Source organism: Siniperca chuatsi, linkage group LG4 (genome assembly GCF_020085105.1).
Source record: "Siniperca chuatsi isolate FFG_IHB_CAS linkage group LG4, ASM2008510v1, whole genome shotgun sequence".
Classification (NCBI taxonomy): Eukaryota; Metazoa; Chordata; class Actinopteri; order Centrarchiformes; family Sinipercidae; genus Siniperca; species Siniperca chuatsi.
The window spans coordinates 10,130,943-10,154,419 of record NC_058045.1 but is presented as its reverse complement, the minus strand read 5'-3'; the positions used below and the strand labels follow the sequence as shown (position 1 = coordinate 10,154,419).

At 41.7% G+C, this 23,477-nt stretch overlaps 2 protein-coding genes across 9 annotated transcripts; one reads left to right on the top strand and one right to left on the bottom strand.

The window, feature by feature from the left end:
• Positions 1–864: 864 nt before the first annotated feature.
• On the top strand, positions 865–21,280 carry sergef (secretion regulating guanine nucleotide exchange factor). 5 transcript variants are annotated; one of them, XM_044194464.1, is made up of 12 exons: positions 865–1,016; positions 1,290–1,428; positions 2,164–2,316; positions 3,392–3,486; positions 3,641–3,701; positions 3,784–3,897; positions 4,019–4,081; positions 4,921–5,079; positions 5,174–5,340; positions 6,802–6,838; positions 14,862–14,988; positions 17,904–21,280. In XM_044194464.1, exons 1-12 carry the CDS (start codon positions 975–977, stop codon positions 17,929–17,931), a joined length of 1,185 nt encoding a protein of 394 aa, XP_044050399.1. In that variant the 5' UTR covers positions 865–974; the 3' UTR covers positions 17,932–21,280. The 5 variants fall into 5 exon arrangements, with proteins under 5 accessions (XP_044050399.1, XP_044050400.1, XP_044050398.1 ...); XM_044194465.1 differs by lacking the exon at positions 17,904–21,280 and adding an exon at positions 15,888–16,018; XM_044194463.1 differs by lacking the exon at positions 17,904–21,280 and adding an exon at positions 15,870–16,004.
• On the bottom strand, positions 6,662–23,372 carry kcnc1b (potassium voltage-gated channel, Shaw-related subfamily, member 1b). Of its 4 annotated transcripts, none has more exons than XM_044194438.1 (4): positions 21,314–23,360; positions 16,742–17,657; positions 15,918–16,091; positions 6,662–8,263 (listed from the first exon to the last, which is right to left on the bottom strand). In XM_044194438.1, exons 1-4 carry the CDS (start codon positions 21,875–21,877, stop codon positions 8,205–8,207), a joined length of 1,713 nt encoding a protein of 570 aa, XP_044050373.1. In that variant the 5' UTR covers positions 21,878–23,360; the 3' UTR covers positions 6,662–8,204. The 4 variants fall into 4 exon arrangements, with proteins under 4 accessions (XP_044050373.1, XP_044050372.1, XP_044050371.1 ...); XM_044194437.1 differs by lacking the exon at positions 6,662–8,263 and adding an exon at positions 10,452–12,086 and having other exon boundaries at positions 21,314–23,356; XM_044194436.1 differs by lacking the exon at positions 6,662–8,263 and adding an exon at positions 12,576–14,740 and having other exon boundaries at positions 21,314–23,357.
• Positions 23,373–23,477: the final 105 nt, after the last annotated feature.

Sequence of the window (23,477 nt, the reverse complement as noted above, 5' to 3'; positions counted from 1 at the left end):
GTGGTGATTCGGTTATGGATACTGAATGCAGAGGAAGATGCTAACGATGATCATGGAGATGCAGAGTGACGACAGCTGGGACCCTGAAAGTGATAATAATAGTTATGATCAGGTTGGAGTTTGTGTAATCTCAATTAAATGTTGTCAGAATAATGATCCTTTTGACCTGAGGGTCACATCACCTCATTGTCTAATAAAAAAATCCATTATGAAATACAACTGACATGAACAAGTGTCTCCCTAAGATGGAAACCTTTTGACATTTTTGGAGTTGGTTTCTTAGACACTGAACTGGTGACTGGTTCTTTGGGCTTGTTGAGTTTTTATTTGGAATATATAACATCCCAAAGAGATCTATTTGAATGGAGAGCAGACACATTAGAAAATCTCCATGTCCAATCAAGGGTCCTCTATTACTTTAGTCTTTCTGTCTAGCTTAAGGCAAAACCTGATCAAGTTACTTAGTTTATAGGTAACTATTACACCTAGCTACACCTAATGCAGTATCAATAACTCCTACCATCATGAAGGTTATAAAGTTCAGAATCTCTTAAGAGAGGTGTTAATTCAGCATTATGGTCATTTTGAAGGCTGATGGTGGTGTTGTTCTTCAACTGGGTTGTGTTATACTGAGAGGTGTTTCTAATATGCTGTCCATCCCATTTACATAACGTTAGCTGAGTAGACTAAATGTTAGAAAACGTTTTAGCCAGGTGACTGTACTAAACTCGCAACTCGCAAGTTTATTTCTGGGTGGGTGATTTCCCCGTATCGTTATCGGTAAAACAATATGAAATGGCTTCACTCAACACGGCGGACACGCAGACACAAAATCATAAATTGCTTTTGGGTCCAGCGACCATTCTGCTCACAAAATGTCATGAAATTATCAAATACCAAAACTCCCAAACGCGGTAGTGTGCTTCGCGACAGTGTCGCAAATCGTGCTGTACTCTTTGGTAGCTAGGTACTCCATGGAAACGAGCTCGCGGCCGGAGTTTTGTTTACACTCTTGGGTAAGTTCGTTATCTTCACCGTTAAAGTGTTTAAGTTGAGTATGTATTGCCGTGTAGTTAAATTATCTCAGATACTCACCACCAGCAGAGGGACACTTCAGTGGGGAACGTTAACATAACACTTTTGCTAACGTTAGCTTAAACAGTCAGCGAACTGTAGCCCCAACGTACAAGTGCAACGAAAACAAACAGCCGTTAAGATTTGGTTGACGGCTATATCAGCATTAGTGGTTCTGTACAGTATTAGTGTTTAACTAATATCGTGTCCGTCAGGGAGCCAACAGCTACGGGCAGCTGGGACAGGGACATGTGGAGGACCAGTCAGATCCCCGGCTCTCTGACACCGCTGCTCTACACAACAAGGCAGTCCGGGCTGTCAGCGGCGGCGGGGTTCACTCCGTGGTTATCACCGGTAATTTAGAGTTTGCCCCTAAACTGCACTCTCCCATTTTAAATACAAGCCTCTATAACGTGTTCAGCAATGTGAACAAAGTCTGAACAAGACAGAGATCATGTGTTGCCCCCTCCTGGCCAAATAAGTTAATTGTTGGTGATGAAGACAGTCAATTTAGGTCATTTTTATTTGCGTGTCATGCCAAACATTTAGCCCATTCCACATGGGATTATAATACACCACAGGACACATATACACATTTCTGGGAAAACATATACAGCCAAACAGAAAAACATCAATCGTAACATACATCTATATGTACAGTACTCTGCTGCACTTTACTGGTTTTTGCACTTATGGTTTGATGCTAAACAGCATATCGTTGCCTCAGTAATTGTACTCTGTGCAATGACAATAAAGTTGAATCTAATCTAATCCAATCTAATACATATCTGTGTAATTATAGATAACATGTTTAACACAAAATTCCAAATAAATTGTGCAGCAAATAGTAGAGGAAAGAAGGAAACTGCCCATACAATTTTTTTTATCCTGATAAAATACTTTTTTACTCATCTACTCATCATCAGCAAGGCTGCAAGTCGCTGTCTAACCTAAATGTTTTGTATATGAATAGCCAACTCAGTCTTTGTGCATTGTCCATGTTTAAAACATCTATTTCTGTTTTTTGTCTTACTAAAAAAATAAATTGCATGGTTCCCAAATGTCTGTGGTGTATTTTGCGTTGGACAGAGAATGGAGAGGTTTTTGTGTGCGGACAGAATCACAGAGGCCAGCTGGGACTTGGCCACAATGCAGACATCTCATCTCTTCAACTCTGCCCCGGCCTAAGTCAAAGGGTCACAAAAGTAGCCTGTGGTTGGGATTTTACTCTTCTTCTCACTGGTGAGCACCATTTCACACCAGGATATGATGCTCTGTTTTACACTTGCACTAGGTTCAGAAGGATATGATAGTTTCAGAGAGACGATTAAGCATTTCCCCCAGGTGTTCTTTTTAGGCAGGGGTAATGGATAAGATTGGATGACATTTTATTTATCTATCAGGGAAAATCTGGATGTCACAGCAGCCAAAAATTAGACAGGATAGAAATTGAAATGCATAAGAGCAAATTAATTATATATAAGAATATGCAACTTATACAGTCAGTTAGTAATTGAGAATGAGTGCAATACAGCTTGATCAGTGGGTAAAATGGCTGTAACTGTTTGATATATACAAGAATGCAACTACATTACTGTAGATGGCCGTAAGTGGACAATAAGAGCAGTCCTCCCAGACCCACAGACTTATGCTGCATTCACGTCATATGGAAGTTACTGTAATTACTAGTTTCAGACTTGTAAACATTCATGTCAACATCCAGTTTGTAATTACAACTGGGAAACTGGGAGCTTTTTCTGAAAGCATTGTTATATCTGTCTTGGCGCTTAATGACACGGAAGTGCCTGAAAAAGCAAAAAAATAGGCACTCTCACGTCAGCCAGTTCTACAATTCAAGGTAATATAACCCACATTTAATGAATATTGGGCTGTATTTTCAATGCATGGTTTTTTTTTAACCCTCATGCAGCCAGCTCTGCAATCATAAAACTGTGTTGAGTTGTCTGATGACATGAACGCTTGCATGTCATAATCATGGGAATCTTTCCCATGTCAGCCTTTCATCATGCTTGACGTGAATGCAGCATTAGACTCACATTACAGGTGATCAGGGTTGTCCTAAACCCAGCAGTAGCCAAAGGGCTCTCATACAGATACGTTTTAGGCCACACCTTCTGTAATTCTGCAATTTTACAGACTTTGCTTGAGGGAATTACACAGAATTCTGACAGCACAGAAATGTTAAAATGGGAATGACAGAGGACGCCTGGAACTACCTTCACCCATCCAAAAGTTGAATATTTCACTGTGTTTTATTTATAGAGATATTTCTCTTCTTTTTATGTCACACTGACAGATTGTGGTCGAGTACTGGCATGTGGCTCCAATGCATTTGGACAACTTGGTGTTAGACAGACAGTCACACACTCTGCAGATCCACTGGTTGTTGAGGTGAGCACATGATTGACAATATAGCCATTGTAATGTTTACCATACCTTTATTTATTGAATCCTGAGTGATCAGAACTGCTACAGACCAACTTCACCTCAGGATCAGTTTGGTCAGTTTCTTTGAAGCAGATGTCATTGTGCTGTTTGTTCTCAGAGTCTGAAGGAGCCAGTGGTGAGTGTTGCAGCAGGACTCAGACATTCACTAGCTGTTACTGGTAAGATTGCACCAAAAACTTCCTCAGTGTGTTTTCATTTAGCAGGCAATCCACAAATCCTGATTTTCTGTTCTGCCTTCAGACTCAGGCTGTGTTTATCAGTGGGGAAGAGGTCTTTTCAGCCACGCTAAGAGGGCACTCAGCCCACGCCCTGTGCCATCACACCTCAGTTCTACGGTGCCCTCTCTGGTACCAGGTATGTGAAACTCTGTACTGAATAGAAATTGTAAAAGAAAACAAAGTTTTTAGGCTTTACGTGATTTACAATGCCTCTGATGATTGATAAATGTGACCAGATGCTTGTGACCATGTTGCAGGTCTGGATCAGAAGACCTCACACATGGTAACTGCAGGTTTAGCGCACTGTGTGTGCCTTACAGGTATGACACCGATATATATGACGATCATTATGCTGCGTTCATGAAATATTTGGTTTATTTAGCATAAATTCAAGAGAAAAAATTCATATTAGCCTGGAAATTGTAAGAAGGACATGTTGAAAGTGTTCCAGAAGGCTCCAGATTTTCTTACTCGCAGAAGATTGTTAACACAGGACACAAAAAAGGCAGCAGAGCCACTTAATTTAGCAGCCCAAGGTAAAAAAATAAAATAAATAAAAAGCTTGATTTTTGCATTGTGATTTTGATATTTGCACCAGAAACAATAGGAAATACCTGCCAAACTGGCCACAGCTGCCCTCCAAAATAAACAAGGCTGAAACCTTCTTTCTAATAAACAGTAAGTAAACAGTAAAGTTTAGATGAAAAGGGGTTCTTCACACATATTGCAGCAGTATGCAGCAGAATCAGGTTATTCTCGGATCGAGGACAGTAATTTTCCAAGGAGCACACTGATTGATTTGCAGTCTTTAATAGTGCAAATAGACCCCAGTCCCCTTTCCCCCACTAAACAGGTCAAGTTTTTATTGATGCTTTAGAAGTGTATAATTTCATTTTTTGGCTTAAAGAGCAGCAGACAAACATAAGAGAGGCTATAATTTAAAAGCAGCTATGTAATGCATTTTGTGCTGCTCTTCCTCAGAGAGCATTTACACTTTCAGGTTGTACTAGTGAGTTGTATTCCACCTCATGTTCATACATCATTTCTGGCCTCCCTTCGGCCCTGTAATTAGTTGACCAGCACCACTCAATTACTGCTTTGCCTTTCTGTTGCTGCCTCTGCTGTATGAAGAGTAATGTTGCTCCTGTCGTGTGAGCAGGAGATGGTGATTTGTTTCTGTGGGGTAGCAACAAGCACGGCCAGCTGACCACCCCAGAGCCCTTCCTGTCCTCTCCCACTCTTATGAAGCGCTCACTGCTGGGTGGAGAGAAAGTTATCCATATTTGGAGTGGCTGGACACACATAGTTGCTCAAACAGGTGAAACTTAATAACACATATTATTTCTGTGATGGTCACCAACAGGATTTAAAGGACAGTTATCATATCTAAATAAGGTCATCATCCATTTCAGAGACTGGGAGAGTGTTCACATGGGGCAGAAGAGATTATGGACAGCTGGGACGACAAGCATCAACCAGTCAGAACCCAGAGCGGCAGTCAGCTGCTCCTTCAGCAGATGGTGGAAACCAGGAGGCTTGCCTCCCTGGAGAGGTTAAAGTCCTCCGTGGAGCGACACAGGTAAGACTTTGCAGTGTTTGACACCTCTACAGACTGAAAAAATGTAGAAGGCATATGACAACTGTTAATACATGTAGTGTGTTTTAGATGAAGTGTTATTAGTATTAAAGATATACTGTATTGATTCTTATTGCTGTGGCCATTGTCCTCGTATTTTAGCAGAACATGTCTGTGTCAGTCCAGCAGGGGGCAGCAGACAACCACAAATAAAACAGGTAGCTGAGGGTCGTTTTGTATGAAGTGAAACACTTTGCCACTGAATGAGAGCCAGGCCCAGTAAGACTAGGTTCTTAATGATTTACATCACTATATCTAGCGTGTAGAGTGCACACACACTCCCTGAGGACCACTTACATTCAGTGAAGGCGGAGGTCTCTTCTCCCAGAAGGGCAATTATGTGTGAGCATCACGGGATTGCACCAGTTAACCTGTAGTCTAAATGGCAGTTGTATAGTAGGATATCATTGCCAATAAAGTGGATGTCAGGGGCGGGCAAGGGCAAGCTCTGGATCATTCTTCCACTGCACACAGATCATTGCAGCAACACTGCCATATGTCAAGGCGTCGTCACCGTGTGTGTGTGTGTGTGTGTGTGTGTGTAAAGCTGAAGGCAAGATGGATCAGCTGAGTGAGCTATGAATTTCTCAGTCCACTCTACCATATTAGTCCTCCTAACATTGTACATATACACCCACAGAGTCAATATTTTTATTGTCACATTTTTCTGAGGCCTATGAACATTACTGGAGTAACAAATGTCAGTGGTTCAGTGGGTTTGTTTCTATTCATGACGTGCCACAGCTGTATGCTTTATCAAAAACATTGCTTTATCCAAGCAGTTCAAACTGTATTAGCAAGGATGTTGATACAATTCAATTACTTTTATTGCTAGAAATAAAGTTTTAACAATCTAAACTGGCATCTAGAGAGCTCTGTCTCATGTTTTTACTCTTATTGAGCTGTGTAGATTTCAGGATCAGAATTTAAAATTGTCCCCTCAATTCCTGTAGCAGTTATGAAGGGGAAAGACTGCGAAAAAAAGGCCATTAAATTGTAAAAGGCTTTGGTCAGCAAAGGTAGGCACACACAGCCCTCCTGAGACAGTTGCATTAACTCCTCTGGGCAGCCCAGCAGTGTGTGCTGTTATGAATAAATGCTTTTCTGTTACAGTTTTCTGCTCTGCTTTCTGATGATGCACTGTGGGGTGAGGGATTTTATATTGGAGCCTCTAATGTGTTTACAGATGAAATCAACACTAATGTTTTTTGCATTTAGTGCACTCATGTTGTATGCAGTTTTGAATAAATGTTGGATGACTTCATCTTGACACATGGAACTTTATTTCAGTTTCAGAGCTTGTTGGTTACAAAGTATCTCAGTATCCATGTTGGCATAACAATTCTTGGATATTACTGCTTTCAACATGCATTTTAAACACTTTTCAAATCTTTTTCCCTACAGATTGCCTGTGGATCTGAACATAACCTTGCCATTGTAGGTGAGTGTATTCTCTCAAAAGTTTCCTTACATTTTTTTTTTTTGGCTTTTCCTCTCTTTTTCTTTTTGTATGTTATTTTCAAAAACTGCCTTATTTGCCAATATCAGAACCTGTAATGTTGCAGCAAAATAGTTGAGCATAAACATCTGACAACATAATACACAACTGCACTGGAAAAGTACATTGAGGAAGAGAGAAATTAAGCAGAAATAGTTTGTAATTGGCTTCAATAAGTCCAAGTGGCTGAACCAAGAGACTTCACTTTTGGCCTCACATGACTCTGGAACTGATTCTGGACTACATAAAGGAATAGGGAATACACATTTGTGAGGCTTAACTATTTTAAGTCATCCTTCTCTCTGTACCAAAGAATTAGTAAAGGAACTGTCTAATACATTACAGTTAAACATCAGTGTGAAATATTAATCCTTCTGGTAATGCTGCAGAGGATTTCTGAGGTCAGCTTGTTGCTCTGTGGTCTTTGCATCAGGAAGTAATTATAGCATGAATAGATGGGTATCATTGACAGAAGCAATTACCTGAACAGGCCTGTAAAAGAGATTAATTAACCACACACACATTTACAGGCATGTTTTTCCAGTTTCAGAGTGTTTGGAGAGCAATCTCCCTTTGTCCACATAAGAACAGAACATAAGCATCGCAGTCACACATCCCTTAAAAAATCCTAAACAAACACAGATATATTTGAGTGTTTGCGATTCTTCATCAGATTTACAAAGAGATTAAATGTGCCTTTATTCTTTCCAGGCTTGCCTAGAGTCTCCTGCTTTCCCATAGTCACCGGCTAGCACTTTAAAACATTTTGGAAGCAAAATCATTCGCATAAAATTTTGAACACTGACCCAGTTTTTTATATCAGCATGAATATAAATACCACAAATGAACGTTGAAACACAAGCACAAGGTTCCATTAAAGAGGAAACGCTGAACATCACTGGTATTTCAACAAGCAAATGGCCACTTTTAATGTTCTGACCAATTTGAACAGTTAACTGGAAATGTCATTGTAATCAGGAAATGAACGCAGACTGTCCGTCATAGCACTGCTCTGTGCTTTCAAAAGTTCAGTTATGTGATAAGAAAGCAGAAGCAGCAAAGGAACCTCGTGCACCTCCCTCCTGTGCCATGCTCTCCTCTTTTCCTCCTCCTGTCTGGAGCACAGTGGCAGGAGCAATGAAATAGCAAAACAGGATTGGAAGTAGAGACCTGAGTGCTGCTATTTCTGGTGCCGAAGTAGGTCAGGTGGAAAGGAACGGATAGCATTGCATGCTGCTTATGATATCTGTTGCCTGCTCAGCCCTTGCCCATTTGCACCTGAGCAAGTGCTCCTCATGTATTAAATTCATCATCGGTGGTCAGAGGTGGGGGATAGGCCAAAGACGCTGTGGGCACAGCTCATCCAATCTGAGAAAAGATTTTTGTTAATGTGAACATTTTGAACTTAACAGTAATGTATAAGGACAAACACCTTTAATCAGATCCTGTTTAAACTTGTACCTGTAGTATGACGTAAGTTACGCTTAAAAAAGGCGCCTCCTGCAGATTGTGTCAATGTGGTATTGTTAATTAGGTGTGAGATTTTAAAACCAAAAGACCGGATTTGTTTACAAGGAAATGTTTTTTGGTTTGAGTGTCTTGATTTTTATCCTTCTATTGTGCAGGCACTTTGTTGCCATGGAAACACTGATGTGCTGTACTCCAGTCAGTGAGTCCATGAATTAAGCACAGCACCAAAATAAGGCTTTTTCCCCAAAGAACAAAACGTTTCAACACATTAAGCTCACTAATATATGAGAACTGAATGTTTACTGAATAACCTTGCAGTCCAGTTATAAATACATTCAGTATCATAAAGACGGGGCTACGTGTGTTTGTAATGCATAAGCCATAACTGGCAGAATGTCACACTGACATAAGCTGCTGGCATGATAGCTTGGTCTGTTAACTGGCGAAAGCATATGTGTCACTTGGCGAAACCATATCTTTGATGCCACAGATTTTCAGAGACGAGCTAGAAACGCAGAAAGACAAAGAAACCCCACAATGAAGTAAATAAAAAGACGGCATGAAAGACACACAACTGCAGGATGGGGAAAGCTTGTGAGAAAGATGTGTTACCCTTGAGAAAGCAAGCTCGCTTCTGTTGCCATGGCAATGGAGCCTATTAGGTAACTGTGTTGCCATGGCACGTGTCTCCTCGGTGATGCAGACCTGACCACACCCACCAACAAGCTCACCAGCTGTGAAGAGCAGGGAGGCTTTATTACTGGCTGAGTGTCAGTGTTGGGAACAGAGAGGCTGTATGTGTGTGTGTGTGTGTGTGTGTGTGTGTTTGTTTTTTTGCACCCAGACATTTTCCTCCAGGCAGCTAATTTCAGCCTACATGGTACTGTGCTGCAGCCCCTCTCCTGTCAGCTCCACTGACCCATGACCCCTCTCCTTTTCAGGGGGGTGTCTCCTCTCCTGGGGCTGGAACGAACATGGAATGTGTGGAGACGGTTCAAAGACCGACGTAGTTCAGCCACAGCTCGTTTCTGGTCTCAGGCCTCTTCTCATTGGCTGTGGAGCCGGACACTCTATGGCAGTGTGCGCTGCGACAACTGACTCGCGACAAAACTCTGCACCTACTCCACTTTAGTAACATCAGAGCACGAACATTTATTCAGCATGAGGCAGTCAGAGACTAGAAAAACAGAATGACTGTGAATTTACATAACTGACTGATTTGGTGGCTTATTGGTGCTAAGCAAAGCCCACATATGATTATTTTAAGTGCCTTTGAATACACAGTAACTTTCACCTTCTAATACCTGAGCTTCTTGAACAGGTCAGACATCATAAATACTGTTGTGTGGTTGGACACAGGCTGAGTTATGTTACATGTGGACAGAGGCCATCAATTCTCTGACCAGCCCATCACTTTAATGGCCATGATTGGGGCTTGCAGGAAATGGCCATGCCTATGGCTCCTGGTCCACCTGCCATGTTTGTCTTCCTGAATGAAGCCATTATGGATCATGTGAGGGATGGGCCAGACTGGTGCTATAGCTCCATCTTCCCATGTCAGCGGTTTATGGCAGTGATCCTGAGTGTCAGGAGGCACTCTCTCCACTTCACACTGAAAATCTCCTGGCCATCTCACGATTTACCACTTACACATACAGTACAATATTTTTTCTTTGGCATCACTTATTTATATTCTTGTGTGTGTGTGTCTGTGTCATATTCTTTGACGTTCTGTTTGTCTGCAACACTTTCATACTGTATACTTCATTAATCTCTCTTGGAGGAAATTCATCCGCTGCATTTGACCCAACTTACATATTTATAAGCTGTGAGCGCCCGCAGTGCAGCACCCGGGGACCAACTGCAGGTCTGAAGCCAGTGCTGTGGCCAATGACAGGACTCAGAATGGCTCCTGAATGATAGTTTTTTCCGTTTTTATTTAAAATGTTTTATTTTACTCATGGTTTATGCAAATCGAATACGAAAACACCTTTATCACTGAAATTAAGCATTAATGAAAGTTAAGTTAATGTGCTTTTACCTGGATTAGTTTGAAAAAATAAATCAACACTCACTTAAAAAATGATCATTTCTGTGTTTCTGTTTTTTATTTATCACTATTTAATGTACAAGTCTGAACTGTATTGTTAAAAAAAACCCACAAAAAATCCCTAAGCAACAAACCAATCAAAACGATCACTGACCACCTTATTGAGATAACTAACCACAAAATGCACCGTGTTCAAAACACACACTCTGAAGTCTCACTAAACGGCACACGTTAATTGCCTCTTGGTTGCGTTTTTGATTCTGTTTGATGATAACAGCTACTGGTTTGTTTGTTTTTTATTCTGTGTCGGACAATAACCAGCACACTGTCCCCCCCATTTGTGCTCAGCTCTATTGGCAGATCTGCTGTTCCTGACTGCACACAGATCTCAGTAGGTTGTTGGCAGTGTGTTTGCAGTTGTTGGTCCCTTTTCACTAACTTTTCCACACAAACAGTAAAGCTCTACTTTGTACTCAATGGCTCTCCTTTATGTTTTTAATTAGGTATGCTCATTGCTTGCCTTTAGAAGCTGATCCGTACGGGGGTCCTTATTGTTTCTGGGTGCTTTTTGAGAACTGAGCTGATGCTTGTTTTCAATGGCTGGTGACCGATGACTAATTTAAAAAATAAAATGTACATTAATTTGTCATGTTGGTTAAGCTATACCAGCATGATGATAAGAAGAATTTGCATAACAGAGGCACTTGTCCAGTATGATGTGTGTAATGTTTTGGCATTGGTTAATATTACATACTATTATACCAATTGGCATGTGTGCAGAAAAAGAATAATAATCCAATTCTACATGATTGTCAATTAAAATGTAATACAGAATAATTATCAATGCCTGAGGTGTGATATGAGTTCATGTCTTTGTTAATCAAAGTGTAGCTACATATGAAGATATATCAACATTCAATTAATGTTTAATATCTATTTTTCCTTTCTGAATAATTTGCTTAACCAACAAAATTATTTACGAATTCCTAACAGCACACTTTACCTTTTTAATGCCTCATTAATATAAGGTAAGAGTGGTGTTTTGTAAAGTATGACCTTATTTTTATTTTTTTTTGGGGGGGGTGTGTTATCTTTTTGATGCCTGAAAACATACAAAGGGATGTTAAAAAGTTCACTGGTGCAAAACAGTGCAAAAGTCTACAAAGATGTGACCATGACAGTGCAAAGTTAACGATTTGTTTTCAACTGTTTAGTCTGGCTGACATGACAAGTGACAGGGTTTTGCTGGGGGGGGTGATTAAAATCGGAGCAACATTTTTTTTCTTTCAACAGAAAAAGCACACAGATATTTGATGATCACTCAAAAACATTGGTACACACAACTTCAGCACACAAAAAAGCGTATTTACAGCACTGGCACACACCAAAAATAGGCACACAAATTACAACACAGTAACCAGTCACAGATACTGAGCTACATAAGGCTTGACAACAAAACTTCCTCAGTGCTACATCTATGCTGAGTTTGTGATGCACAGGTTGTCACTGTCACACCCATTTAAAAATACTAAGTAATACACACAACAATGCTACAGCACTATCAGGTGGGTGATGGGCCATTATGGGTCATACACATAGTGGTTGGTACACCATGGTTCATAACACAAACTGACTCTGTTGGTTGTCTGCTCCGGTGCTGTCGCTGGGTCTCTATAAACATATAAAAAAACAATAACAAAAATAAATTATTACACAAATTATGTATAATGGTGGAAATTATGGCGATGATGGATACCTCTGAGGTGCGAGGTGAGAAATGACACTAGCTTGGAGAGTAAAAGAAAATGTGCTCCGTTAGTTCCTCATGGTAAACGACAGGTTTACCATGTATTTCCCATGCTTAGCCAAGGCATCAGACAACGATGTACTGTCTGTGTGCAGAGGTTGGACTCCGAGTCGGTTAATAAACATGCCCAATCATGCTGCGTTTTACAAGTTGATGTACAGTAGTTCGGTCATTGTCATGCGGTTGTATACTTTGCGTCATGCTCTCACAGTCACCTCCTTTTTTATGCTCTCTTTGACCCGGACAAAGGTAGACAGAGGGTCAAACAGCAGTTGAAAGCACTAGCTGTAAGCTAGTGGGAAAGGAAAGATGTATGTATGCATGTGCTGTTGAATAAAAACGGAGTCTAAACGCTCGTTGTGTATAAAATTTATTTCATGCAAGGACTTATATTTACATATTTTATTTGAATACTTGTCTGTTGCATAAATGTAAAATACATGCATTTACCTTTCCCCAAGTAGACCCACATCCCATACTGTGTCGTAATGTACTTTTTTTCCCACTTGAATTTGCATGAGCATATAATTCACCTGCATCTCTTCACATCAAATCTTCACAAGTTTTTTTTTCTAAATATATAACGTCCATTAATTACCACAAGAGACATGACTCGAAATGTAAAACTCTGCTCATTCAGAATAAAAACAAAACTTAAATGAGTTGCTATACTTATATCTTCTTCTAGAAATTAATGTTTCTGATTTGTCAACATAAAATTTGTTAAAGTGCCCTGAAAAAATTGTGCATAATTACTGGGACAGGATCAATACATGTAACAGTAACTGTATTAATGTTTAAATCAACAGACATACATACTGCAGGAGTCATCATGACATCTCTGGTTGATCGTAACGCAATATATTTTGGCTCTGTAGAGTTGCCTGGTCCCCTTTAATAATATTTTGTGCTTTATCATACAAAACTTTTCTTGAGATGGGGACTACTGGATAAAGTCAGTATTTTCAGCTGTTGGAGCTATGTATCCCCCTAAAGGTTAAATCCTAGTATGTGTTGGATGGTGTAACAATAGTAACTAAGAAGGTATTTTTTACTGTGATTAAGGGTACTAGGGTGGTGCAAAAGGTACAAGGTGCACCTTATAAATAAAGCTTTCATTACACTGTTATGAGCATGGTATAAAGTGTATTGATGCTACACTGGGAGCACTTATGTATTACCATGTCAATTTATTACTCACTTTTACTTTGCCTCACCAGGTATGAAGGCACCGTTGTTTTATAATTCATGAGCCTTGCCTTAATTTAGGCATTGCAGCAGTAATAGAAGTAGCTGCAGACTACGATACTGTTTAAAAACTCTTAACTACCAGTAAATATATCTGTATAAAAACTATTTATGCTCATAACAGCATTAGTTAGCTTTATGACAAATTGCTCAAGTTAAATCACACTATTTTAGTTGGAGGCCCCAGTCAAATAAATACAAGACAATAAATATATGAATTTGGGGAAAGGCAAAAAATGGCAGCTACATAAAAATCTCTGCTATGACTGAGTCTCTTGTAAAGCTGTCTTAAAATGCATAAAAAATGACAAAGCTTCAGAAGCTTTTAAAAGAAAACGTTTTCTTTTTCTTACAGGTACTGTGATACAGTTAGCTTCTTGTTAAACATAATTTCTCATGCAGTTCATGCAAATGAACAGACAGTTTTAGTTCTGTTGACATTAGATGTATTCATCACTAGTATCATAGGAATTGTCTTCATCTCCATATTGCATTGGACATCATGAACATCATGTTCATAATTATTTTTTTTTTTTTTTTGATGGCCACTCAGACAACATTGAGTCTGCTCTGGACTGCACTTTCAGAATGATAACGTCTCTACTTTGCAACGTTCAAAGCACTTAAGAGGAGTTCCCTTAACAGCTGGTAATGATACCTTTTGGATATGTTTAAAAGCCATGTGTTGTTCATGTCCAGCATATTTTTAGCAGGGGTTACATCTTATGAAAATTTCTTTCACAAAATTGTAAAAAGCAGATGAGATAAAAGTTATTGGCAGAAGAGTATGCGAGATCAAAAGCAACAGAGCAACAGGCAATGATGTAAACACAGGGAAAGAGTGGGGTTAGCCTGTGGTACAAGTAGAACAGTGCTTTGTCTGCAACTGAGGTGACCCATGCAGAGTGGCATGTGCCAATGTTTTCTAGTCTAGCATATGATGACACACCCAAGGAGAACACTTGGGAGGCTTGAGTATTAGCACAGTTAAGATACAGTTTTCCAGAAAAATAAAGAAATAAAAATGAAAAAAAGCAGGAGTGAAGGCAAGTGTAAAAGGAACAGGAAAAGATAAGAAGGAGGAGTGTGGACTGGCCTTCCAATGGCATTGTGTCTGCTACTCAACCATGCTACATAATGGATGGGATGGGAGAATGTGAGTGCTGCATTAGACAGGGTGGGCTGCAGGGCAGGGCGGACACTGAGGACACTCCAGAGGCATCCCCGCTCATGCCAGACATGCTGTTAAGGCTCCAAGGCTTTTCATAACCTTCAGTTGAAAAACAGAGAACGTTCTGAGTACACTGCAGCACTGAATCCATGACAAAATGTTTTGGTGTTCCTCACTGGTAATACTACACCTGTTGCTTTCTTGTTTTTGTCTCCAAAAGAAACAGGTCAACACAGACTTGAGACAGATTCATATTCTCCATGCATTGAGTGCATCAGGAGTAGAACAGCATGCACCGGGTGGTACTGGAATGGTTTGGAGTATAACACTATAAAAGACTGGAAAAGGTAGGCACCTCAGGCAGGGAATGTGTTCTCAGCTACAGGTAGAATTTCATACTGTACGCCATTTATTGTTGATGTGCTGGCTGCACACACATTTAGAGATTAGCGTGACTTTCTCAGAGGAATGTTTTGTAGATTAACACGAAATAAATAAACAAAAAGGGTTTAACCCTGCTGTTAAAGTGTCAAAATCAGTAAATTAGAATTTGTCTTTTAATAATATTTATAATAATAATATTTGACATTAGCCTTCCTCCATTTGTGTTGTGCTCCTTCACCATACTGATAGCACCCATCAGCAACACACTTCATGCACTGTTATGGTCAAGAGCAATGTACTCATAAGTCAGGATCCTGCATGATATTTATCATTAAAACACATATACATACATGGTACACACATAGCACATAAATACTTTCTTAAGACAACACATTCTAGATCATATAAATCTCGAAAATAGCTTTGTTACTCGTAAATAAATAGGGGTATTACATTATGCATGGTATCAAAAAATATATTATGTAGATGAGATTTTATGGTGATTGTGCTTGGCCTTAACATATGTTATTGTGACTTGGAATATATACAATTCCCAAAGGGAAGAAGGAGGAGAAGCAGCTGCTGTGAAAGTGTGTGAAGGTTTTCATAAGAGGTTTGTAGTTGTGTGTGTGTGTGTGTGTGTGTGTGTGTGTGTGTGTGTGTGTGTGTGTGTGTGTGTGTGTGTGTGTGTGTGTGTGTGTGTGTGTGTGTGTGTGTGTGTGTGTGTGTGTGTGTGTGTGTGCGTGTGTGTGCGTGTGTGTGTGTGTGTGTGCCTGCAAAAGACTGAGGTGTAACACTCTGCAAAGAGGGGAAAAAAAGAGCGTGTTCTGTCTACGGTCTACAGGGTGTCAGTGTCTTACAGGGGCCTGTGATTGGCTGTTACTGTACGTACCCCTCCTCACTCTGCCCCCTGTGTGGTTGGGGCGTTCAGCAGTGGTGACCAAGAAGCAGGGCCGCTCTCTCTCGCTGGGGCTGAAGATTTCCTCCGGAGATATGGCCTGGTCTATATGAGGGCAATCTTCGTTGGCCAGAGCTGCGTTAGCTGCCTCACCATTCAGCTTGGAATCTTATAAGAAAACAATAAAGAAAAGAAAAACAAACAAAAAAAATCTGGTTTCATATACCAGCTTTTGTCAGAATTTAAGTGCTACATTTTTTAATACATCTTCAGTTTTCACGCTCTACTACCTGAATGCACATAGGGATTAAGTCGTACAATAATACCGCATGTATAGCTTCGGTCTAATGTTTGCCTTGCAGTCTGTTGTTCTATATGTTTTTGAGCACAAATTGTATCAAAGGTCAATAAATATCTATGCACTAAAGCCACCAGAGGAATTCAAGAGGAAGTCAAGTGACTCAGGTGTCTACTTACATGTTCTTAACGTTACAAATACATGATGATTACAGGCTCTCAGTTAGTCTTAAGAGAGAGGAGGAGTGAATCACTGCATTAAGAAGTGCAAAATCAATGGCAAGATTACTCCCGGTCTTTCTCAATCTCTCTATTCTCCTATCCAGAGTAAAATACACTTTTCATCACATATTTTATTGATTGTTTTCTGTGGGAAGCCCATTTGTTTAATCTCATGCCTGAATCATCAGCTGATTGAAGTGTGGGAACAGACAAACTGAATAGTGATATGGCTGCTTCAGGAGGACAGAGAAGTGATGAGACAACAATATATCAGAATATATTTCATCTTTGTTTCTTACCTTGAAACTTTATCTCAAAAACATCGTCATGGGGGATGGGGCTCTGAGGTTGGGAGCTGATGCTTGACTTACAGAAGTTTGGAGAACCTGGCTGGGGTGCCCGAGGAATATGCCTATTTTTTTTCTTTGGTAGTTTCTGTTTTGCCATGGCCAGGGAGTAATACATTCCAAAGTTGTTGACAATCACAGGGACGGGCATGGCGATGGTCAGCACACCTGCCAGGGCGCACAGGGCTCCGACCAGCATGCCGGAGGTCGTCTGAGGGTACATGTCTCCATAGCCGAGGGTCGTCATGGTCACCACAGCCCACCAGAATCCGATCGGGATGTTCTTGAAGTGCGTGTGCTCGCTGGCTCGAGGGTCGTTGGGGTTAGCTCCAATCCGTTCAGCGTAGTAGATCATAGTAGCAAAGATGAGGACACCGAGAGCGAGGAAGATGATGAGGAGCAGGAACTCATTGGTGCTGGCCCTCAGCGTGTGGCCCAGCACCCTCAGTCCCACAAAGTGACGGGTCAGCTTGAAGATACGCAGGATCCGCACAAAGCGGACGACTCTCAGGAAACCCAGCACGTCCTTAGCTGCCTTAGAAGAGAGCCCGCTGAGGCCAACCTCCAGGTAGAAGGGCAGGATGGCCACAAAGTCGATGATGTTTAGGGCGTTCCGAATGAAGTCAAATTTATTCGGGCAGAAAGTTATTCGCATTAGAAATTCAAAAGTGAACCACACCACACAAACCCCTTCAATGTAGGTGAGGTAGAGCGCAGTCTCAGTCTCCTGGTAGGTGCGCACCACTGTGACGTTGTCCACCACATCCTCCTCAGTGCGGTTGATGATGGGGTTGAAGGCCTCGTGGGTCTCCAGACAGAAGGTGGTGATGGACACCAGAATAAAGAACAGCGAGGCCAGAGCCACCCACTGAGCAGGAAATATATATAGGGTGCAGAAAAAGAAATAGAGGGGAGAGGGGAGGGAGAAGGTGGGCAGGGGGAAGAAGGACAGAGAGGAGAATGGGCACAGTAATTCATGCAATGTAATCCAGCAACATTTCTTAGCACGACACAATGCAATTCAATCTATTGTCTGAGTCTGTGGCATCTGGTCTGACAGTTACAGTGGCATTTACACACTCTCTCACCCCCCCTTTCTCTCTCTGCTCTCTAGGTGTCTTGATTCAGAGGTGTCATTGTAAAAGGGACAATCAATGCGAGCTTGCCATTCTTGCTTCTCTTCCCCGTGCTGTATCTCAAGGTCATGTCATTTTCACGGGTATGCTACATGCAGAATTGCAAAGAATGAGGAGCAGCAGCAGCAGACGGGTCATTAGTGTCAGCCCCCATGACTAAATTTAGCTGGGGCTCTTCCCTTAAGCACCATCACTACAGGTTTTCCCTATGCAAGGTCATACTGTCCAGATGATCAACCCTTGGGAATTGTAGTGAGCTGAGAGGCTTGTTGAACTGAGGACAGAGTTTTATGAGAAACCTATATTTCCCGTAATGGCACAAGTTTACTTTAGCCTTTGTTATGTATTGATTAGACAATCACATTTCATCACATTCAGGCTCTGATATTTCTGATGCACACAACATGGGTGTAACAGATACAGTATTCTCTCCTGGGTATCGATTGCAAACCTGTCCTCATTTTATCCTGCTCAAATCATACTGTACTGGCTAACAGTGTGTTACTTCAATGGGAATCTGAAGTCAATAGATCAGAGTTGGTGGACAAAGAGGCAGACAGGAAGAGTGGATAGCTACTTTATGATCCTGTGAATCACAAAAGTTGGATCAATAGCAGTTTGTTCATGCATGGAAATGTCTATTAAGCAGCTGGGAGGAGCAGTGAATGGCATCAGGGAGGAGGTTAGTTGGAGCAGGGCATGTCTGGGCAGGAGGACTCTCACGTATATTCCACTGAGCAAAGGATACACAGCCTCTTAGTCAGTCCATTCACAGTGTGTCACTAAGGCAGGCATGCAGCACGAGATGGAAAACAGGCCCTTATCATATCATTTCATCACTGGCAATTCATCGCATTGTGCTAAGGAAATCGCTGCTGCTTATGAATGTCTGCTTCCTATTCATGTTAGTATGATGGTTCTGGTGTTACAGCACACTGACTTCTGTTCGGTCAGCAGGGCTGTCTTCTTTGTTCAGTGAGAAAACATCACTGTTCACCATATGCATCTTAAAACTCACACATCAGGTTTACACACTTATATAGCATGTGAATGTGGGTTTTTAAATTCTCTTTAAATTCAGTACAAAATGTCCATCTTTTAAACATACAAATAGAGTGTGGACAAAAGGAGCACTTGACATTTTAATGCAATTAAAAATACAAAATTACTAAAAAATGTAGCTTTGTCAGGCTACTACTGGTCAGCTGTTGTTGGTACAGTGTAAGAGAGATTTTGTGTCAAGTTTTGAGGCATTAGGACAGTGTTTGTGTTGTTGTACTGGATTGCATAATATTGTTTTGTCCACCCCCTCCACAGTATGTACTGCACAAAATAGCAAGAACTCCCTAGAATATAATACAATCCAATTCAACCATGACCTCAAAAAATAACAAATTGGAATCCACAGCTGGAGTACCAACTGGGCAAAGCGGACAACTGCCCCGGGGGCCCCGGATCGTCAGGGGTCCCAGAAGCCACAGATTTATTGTTAGCTTGTTTGTGCTAATTTAATTAATTGCAGATTTGTTTGGGAGTTTCTTGTCTACATGAATCTAAATTTACATAGTGAATGTTCCTGAATAAATTTAACAAGGTGAGTTAATCTGGTCCTGTCAGCACGTCACCGATGCAGTATGAACAGATATTTTATATATTAGGTTTATTGACAGTAGAGCTAAAACGATTAGTCAATAGATTAGTGGAACAGAAAATTAATTGGCAACAATTGATAATCTAACAATTGTTTACATTTTTTTTTTTCAAAAGTGCTCCCCAAATTAACTCGCTCTAGCGTCTAAAATGAGAATGATTGCTTGTTTTCTTAGTTTTCTATGATTGCAAACTGAAGCTTTTTGGGTTTTGGACTGTTGGACGGACAAAATAAGATGTTTGGCTTTAGAAAGTCGTGATGGGGATTTTTCACCATTTTCTAGCCCAAATGTATTATTCAGTTATTCAATCGAGAAAATAAACGGCAGATATCTCGATGATAAAAATAATACTTAGTTGCAGCCCTAATTAACAGGTGCTCTTGTTATTTTGCACATCAATTAGCAAAAGAGTTGAAAAATAAATGTCACCATCACTGCCAGCATGCTTCAGTGTGTTAAAAGCCTCATTCTTGTAAGCCACTTTCATGTCGACCGCTGATGCCTCCTGACACAGTGGCTCGCTGAGCCCTCTGAACATCCCACCCTTCAAGCTGTTAAATAAACGCTGCATCTTATCAGACCGCCTCTTGCAGTAAATTATGTGTCTTTGAGACAGTTAGGAACAGTGTGGCCTGGAGGGAGGGTGACAGGCAAAGATTGTTTTCTCCTTATTGGCTAATTCTCACTGTTGCTGGCAAACCACAGGCCTACAGTGAAATGCACTGACAGGGGTTTTTCACTGATGTATCCACTCTGAAAAGAGGCTGTAATTAACTCTGAGGCTCAGTTCTAATTAATCTTCTTGCCAGTCTTGGTGGAGCTCTGTCACTCTCCACTCTCTGCTTTGTCTTGCTCACTGTTAAAAGTAGGACACATCTGAGGAGTTTTCTGCTTTGGGAAATGTCCTGCATGCAGAAGGTGAAATTTGAAAGAAGCGTGTGTGTGTGTGTGTGTGTTGGTTAAACCGCTTTCACTAATGCTTGCTGTAAGAGTGAGAACATGTCGATACAGTTTACACTTGCTGGATGGAGCCTGATAACAAATTACACCAATCAGTCTGCTACAGCTGTAAAACCAGCGTGCAGCACAAATCTGAAGGTGTAAAGTCATTTCATTGTCACCATCTAGAGGCATTGCACCCAGATGGAAAAGTGCCCATAACAAAGACCAAAAATGTCACCTCTAACAGCAAACTAAATTTTGTCTGGAGGTCTGCCACTAATAGTCTGGTGGTGCCAAAGATCTGGTTTCCTAATGTGTAGCTGACCTATTTAACCAAAGAGCCAGCCTACCCAGGGATCCCTGTGTCCTGGAAATATCAATCCAAAGACCTGTGAGAGTCACAATGAGTTTCTTTATCTTCTCCTGCGAGATAGAGGAGGGTGGGAGCGATGATTTGCATGTAAATGATTTTGACAGTCTCTTTGGTTAATTCCCCCACCCAGCCCCCACCCTCCTTCTATGTACAGTCACATCTCTGCTGTGGAGACCCCTGAGAGGGCAATTTCAAGGTCATCAAAAGCCTCTCCCAGATCCGCCAATCTTTGTTTCACCATTAAGGGACAGAGGCAAACACATCCACAACCAAAGTCCTGTTCATGCAGCTTTGACAGTTTCGAACCAGCAATGAAACATTTTTTTAGCTCAGAATGTGCCTATGATAACTCCTAATGAGGATTCAGATCTCCAGTTTACTAGAAGGAACAAAGCCATGGCAAAAAGCAAAAGCAACTCACCCTTGCATATTTAGAGGAGTAAGGGTCCTCAAACAGAGCCCAAACATGTTTCTGCCACCGGCTCCACAGGCTTCCACTCCTGGCATCATGAGTGTCTCCCTGCGCCAGCCTCCTTGTCATTTCATCCACATCATCCTCAGCATGCTCCTGCTCTGGCTCCGGATCATCGTTCGCCAGGTCTAACAACCCCCCCCCGCCGAAACTATCAAGGGCCTCCTCTGCTTCCCGGTGCTGGCGATAGGTCATCCAGCAGCATGGCTCCACGTCTGTCTCATCAATGCCCCAGAAGGCCAGTTCCTCCTCATAGAGGGGCCCGCAGACATCAGCCGGGCAGTGCAGTTTACCTGTCCTGTAGTAATTAAGGATGTGTGCAAAAACTCCAGGGTGGCGGTCGAAGAAAAATTCCTCGATCTTGGCATCATAGTCAAAGTGGTTGGGTGCATCAGGCTCGGCCAGCCAGGACAAACGAGTGCCAGGTAGAGTGCGCAGGGTGCTGCGGTATGTCTGATGTCTGATCCCTCCCACGTTTATCACAATGCGATCCTTGTCGTCGCTCAGGCCCATTGCGTCCCTTAGGCATTTCTCCAATAAGTTCCCTTCATCGCAAAGGTAAGTCTAGGCGCACCGTGCAACCATGCACAGCAGTGATTAGACTGAAGGAAACAATTACTTAAGGGAAGCAGCGCACAAAGCAACCTGTCGTTTCTCAACAACTATGAAAGAAATGCTTCACACGCATCAGGCTGCATTCCCTCTAAACCCCGTATTTTCTACAAGCACCTGCCGTGCAAGTGGAGGATCATAAACGCTTATAGCTGCCAGGCTCACTGGAGGGTATTGAATCGAAATCCAAAATGATTGCAGCCCATCACATTAAGAATGGACGTCACATCGTCAGTAAATCCAAGATGTCGGGGTAAAAGGACAAACGCTGGCAAATTTCCCCCCCGCCAGCAGAATAAACCCAGATCATTGGACTCCCCAAGTTGCGGTAATTGATCAGATCAGTCCTGAGCAGGTTTATGACTTTCGCAGCAAGGTGACTGCGGTGGTGCTGAGCGGACAGCGCCGGTCCGGCAGCTCCTGATGGAGACTCAGTCCCTCCTCTGTTGCTGCCTACAGACTCACCTCCTTCACACCGACGCTCAGCCCGCTCCTTCTCTGCGTTTAACGACACGCCGCCGCTGTTCAGCAGGTCTTTGTCACAGCAGAGAGATGCCTCCTGCTCAGAGACTTTCCCTTTCAGTCATGCATCGCTGAGAACAAAACATCCGCCGTCTAATAGAAGGGAGGTTTTCTGTTTACTGTGCTGCGTGGTTAAACAAAACAACAACAACAACAATAATAATAATAATGATAATAATAGATCAGAGATGAGAGGGCGACAAAAAACCTCAAAAACGCCCAAACTGCCTGTTATTCACACCGTGCTCAGCTCTTGTCTCAGATCAGATGGAGCATGCCCAGTGAAGGACCCTGCATTTGTTAAAACCTGCTGTCAAGTTCTCCAGATTAAAGCTGTTGAAACTGCCATCGCTGCCCAGTTTTCCTTCTCCCTCTCACTTAACGTCGTCTCTCGGAGGGTTACGGTCGGTCAGCGGCTGTCAGCAGTCGGCGGGGACTCATCGTCTTCATGCACAGCTGGCTGGAGAAGGTGTGACCCTGGAGCCATGAACGCGCAGATCCGCCCATAACGGTGCAAAGAGTCTGATCATATATCTTCTTATAGCTTTATGATCTACGGATGCAAGAATTGAGACTGCAGTCGCCTTGTTGTTGTCTGCATGTGTGTCACTGCACTGACGGTGGAGATCTTTTGAAACAAAGAGTTAAGAGAATTACATTTTTTTGCGCAACTCTGCTGCACTTGATCTGTATAATAATTAGCCACCAGGGCCTCCACCTGTGTTTAATCCGCCGGCAGAGGGCGCCATTGTTCATTGCAAAGAAGGTTTATTTTTGGTCCCCTTTATTTTGTGTTTGTTAATTAACGTGAGATCTCCAAAACTTGTCAACAGATTAAAAAAACATTTAAAATTAGGCCATATTCTAAAGAACAAGCGTTTAGTTTTGTGGGACGGATCCAGATCCAGGATAAAGGATTTCTTAACATTCCCATTTTTATATCTTATTTTACACATTTTTCTCATGAAATACCTCACTT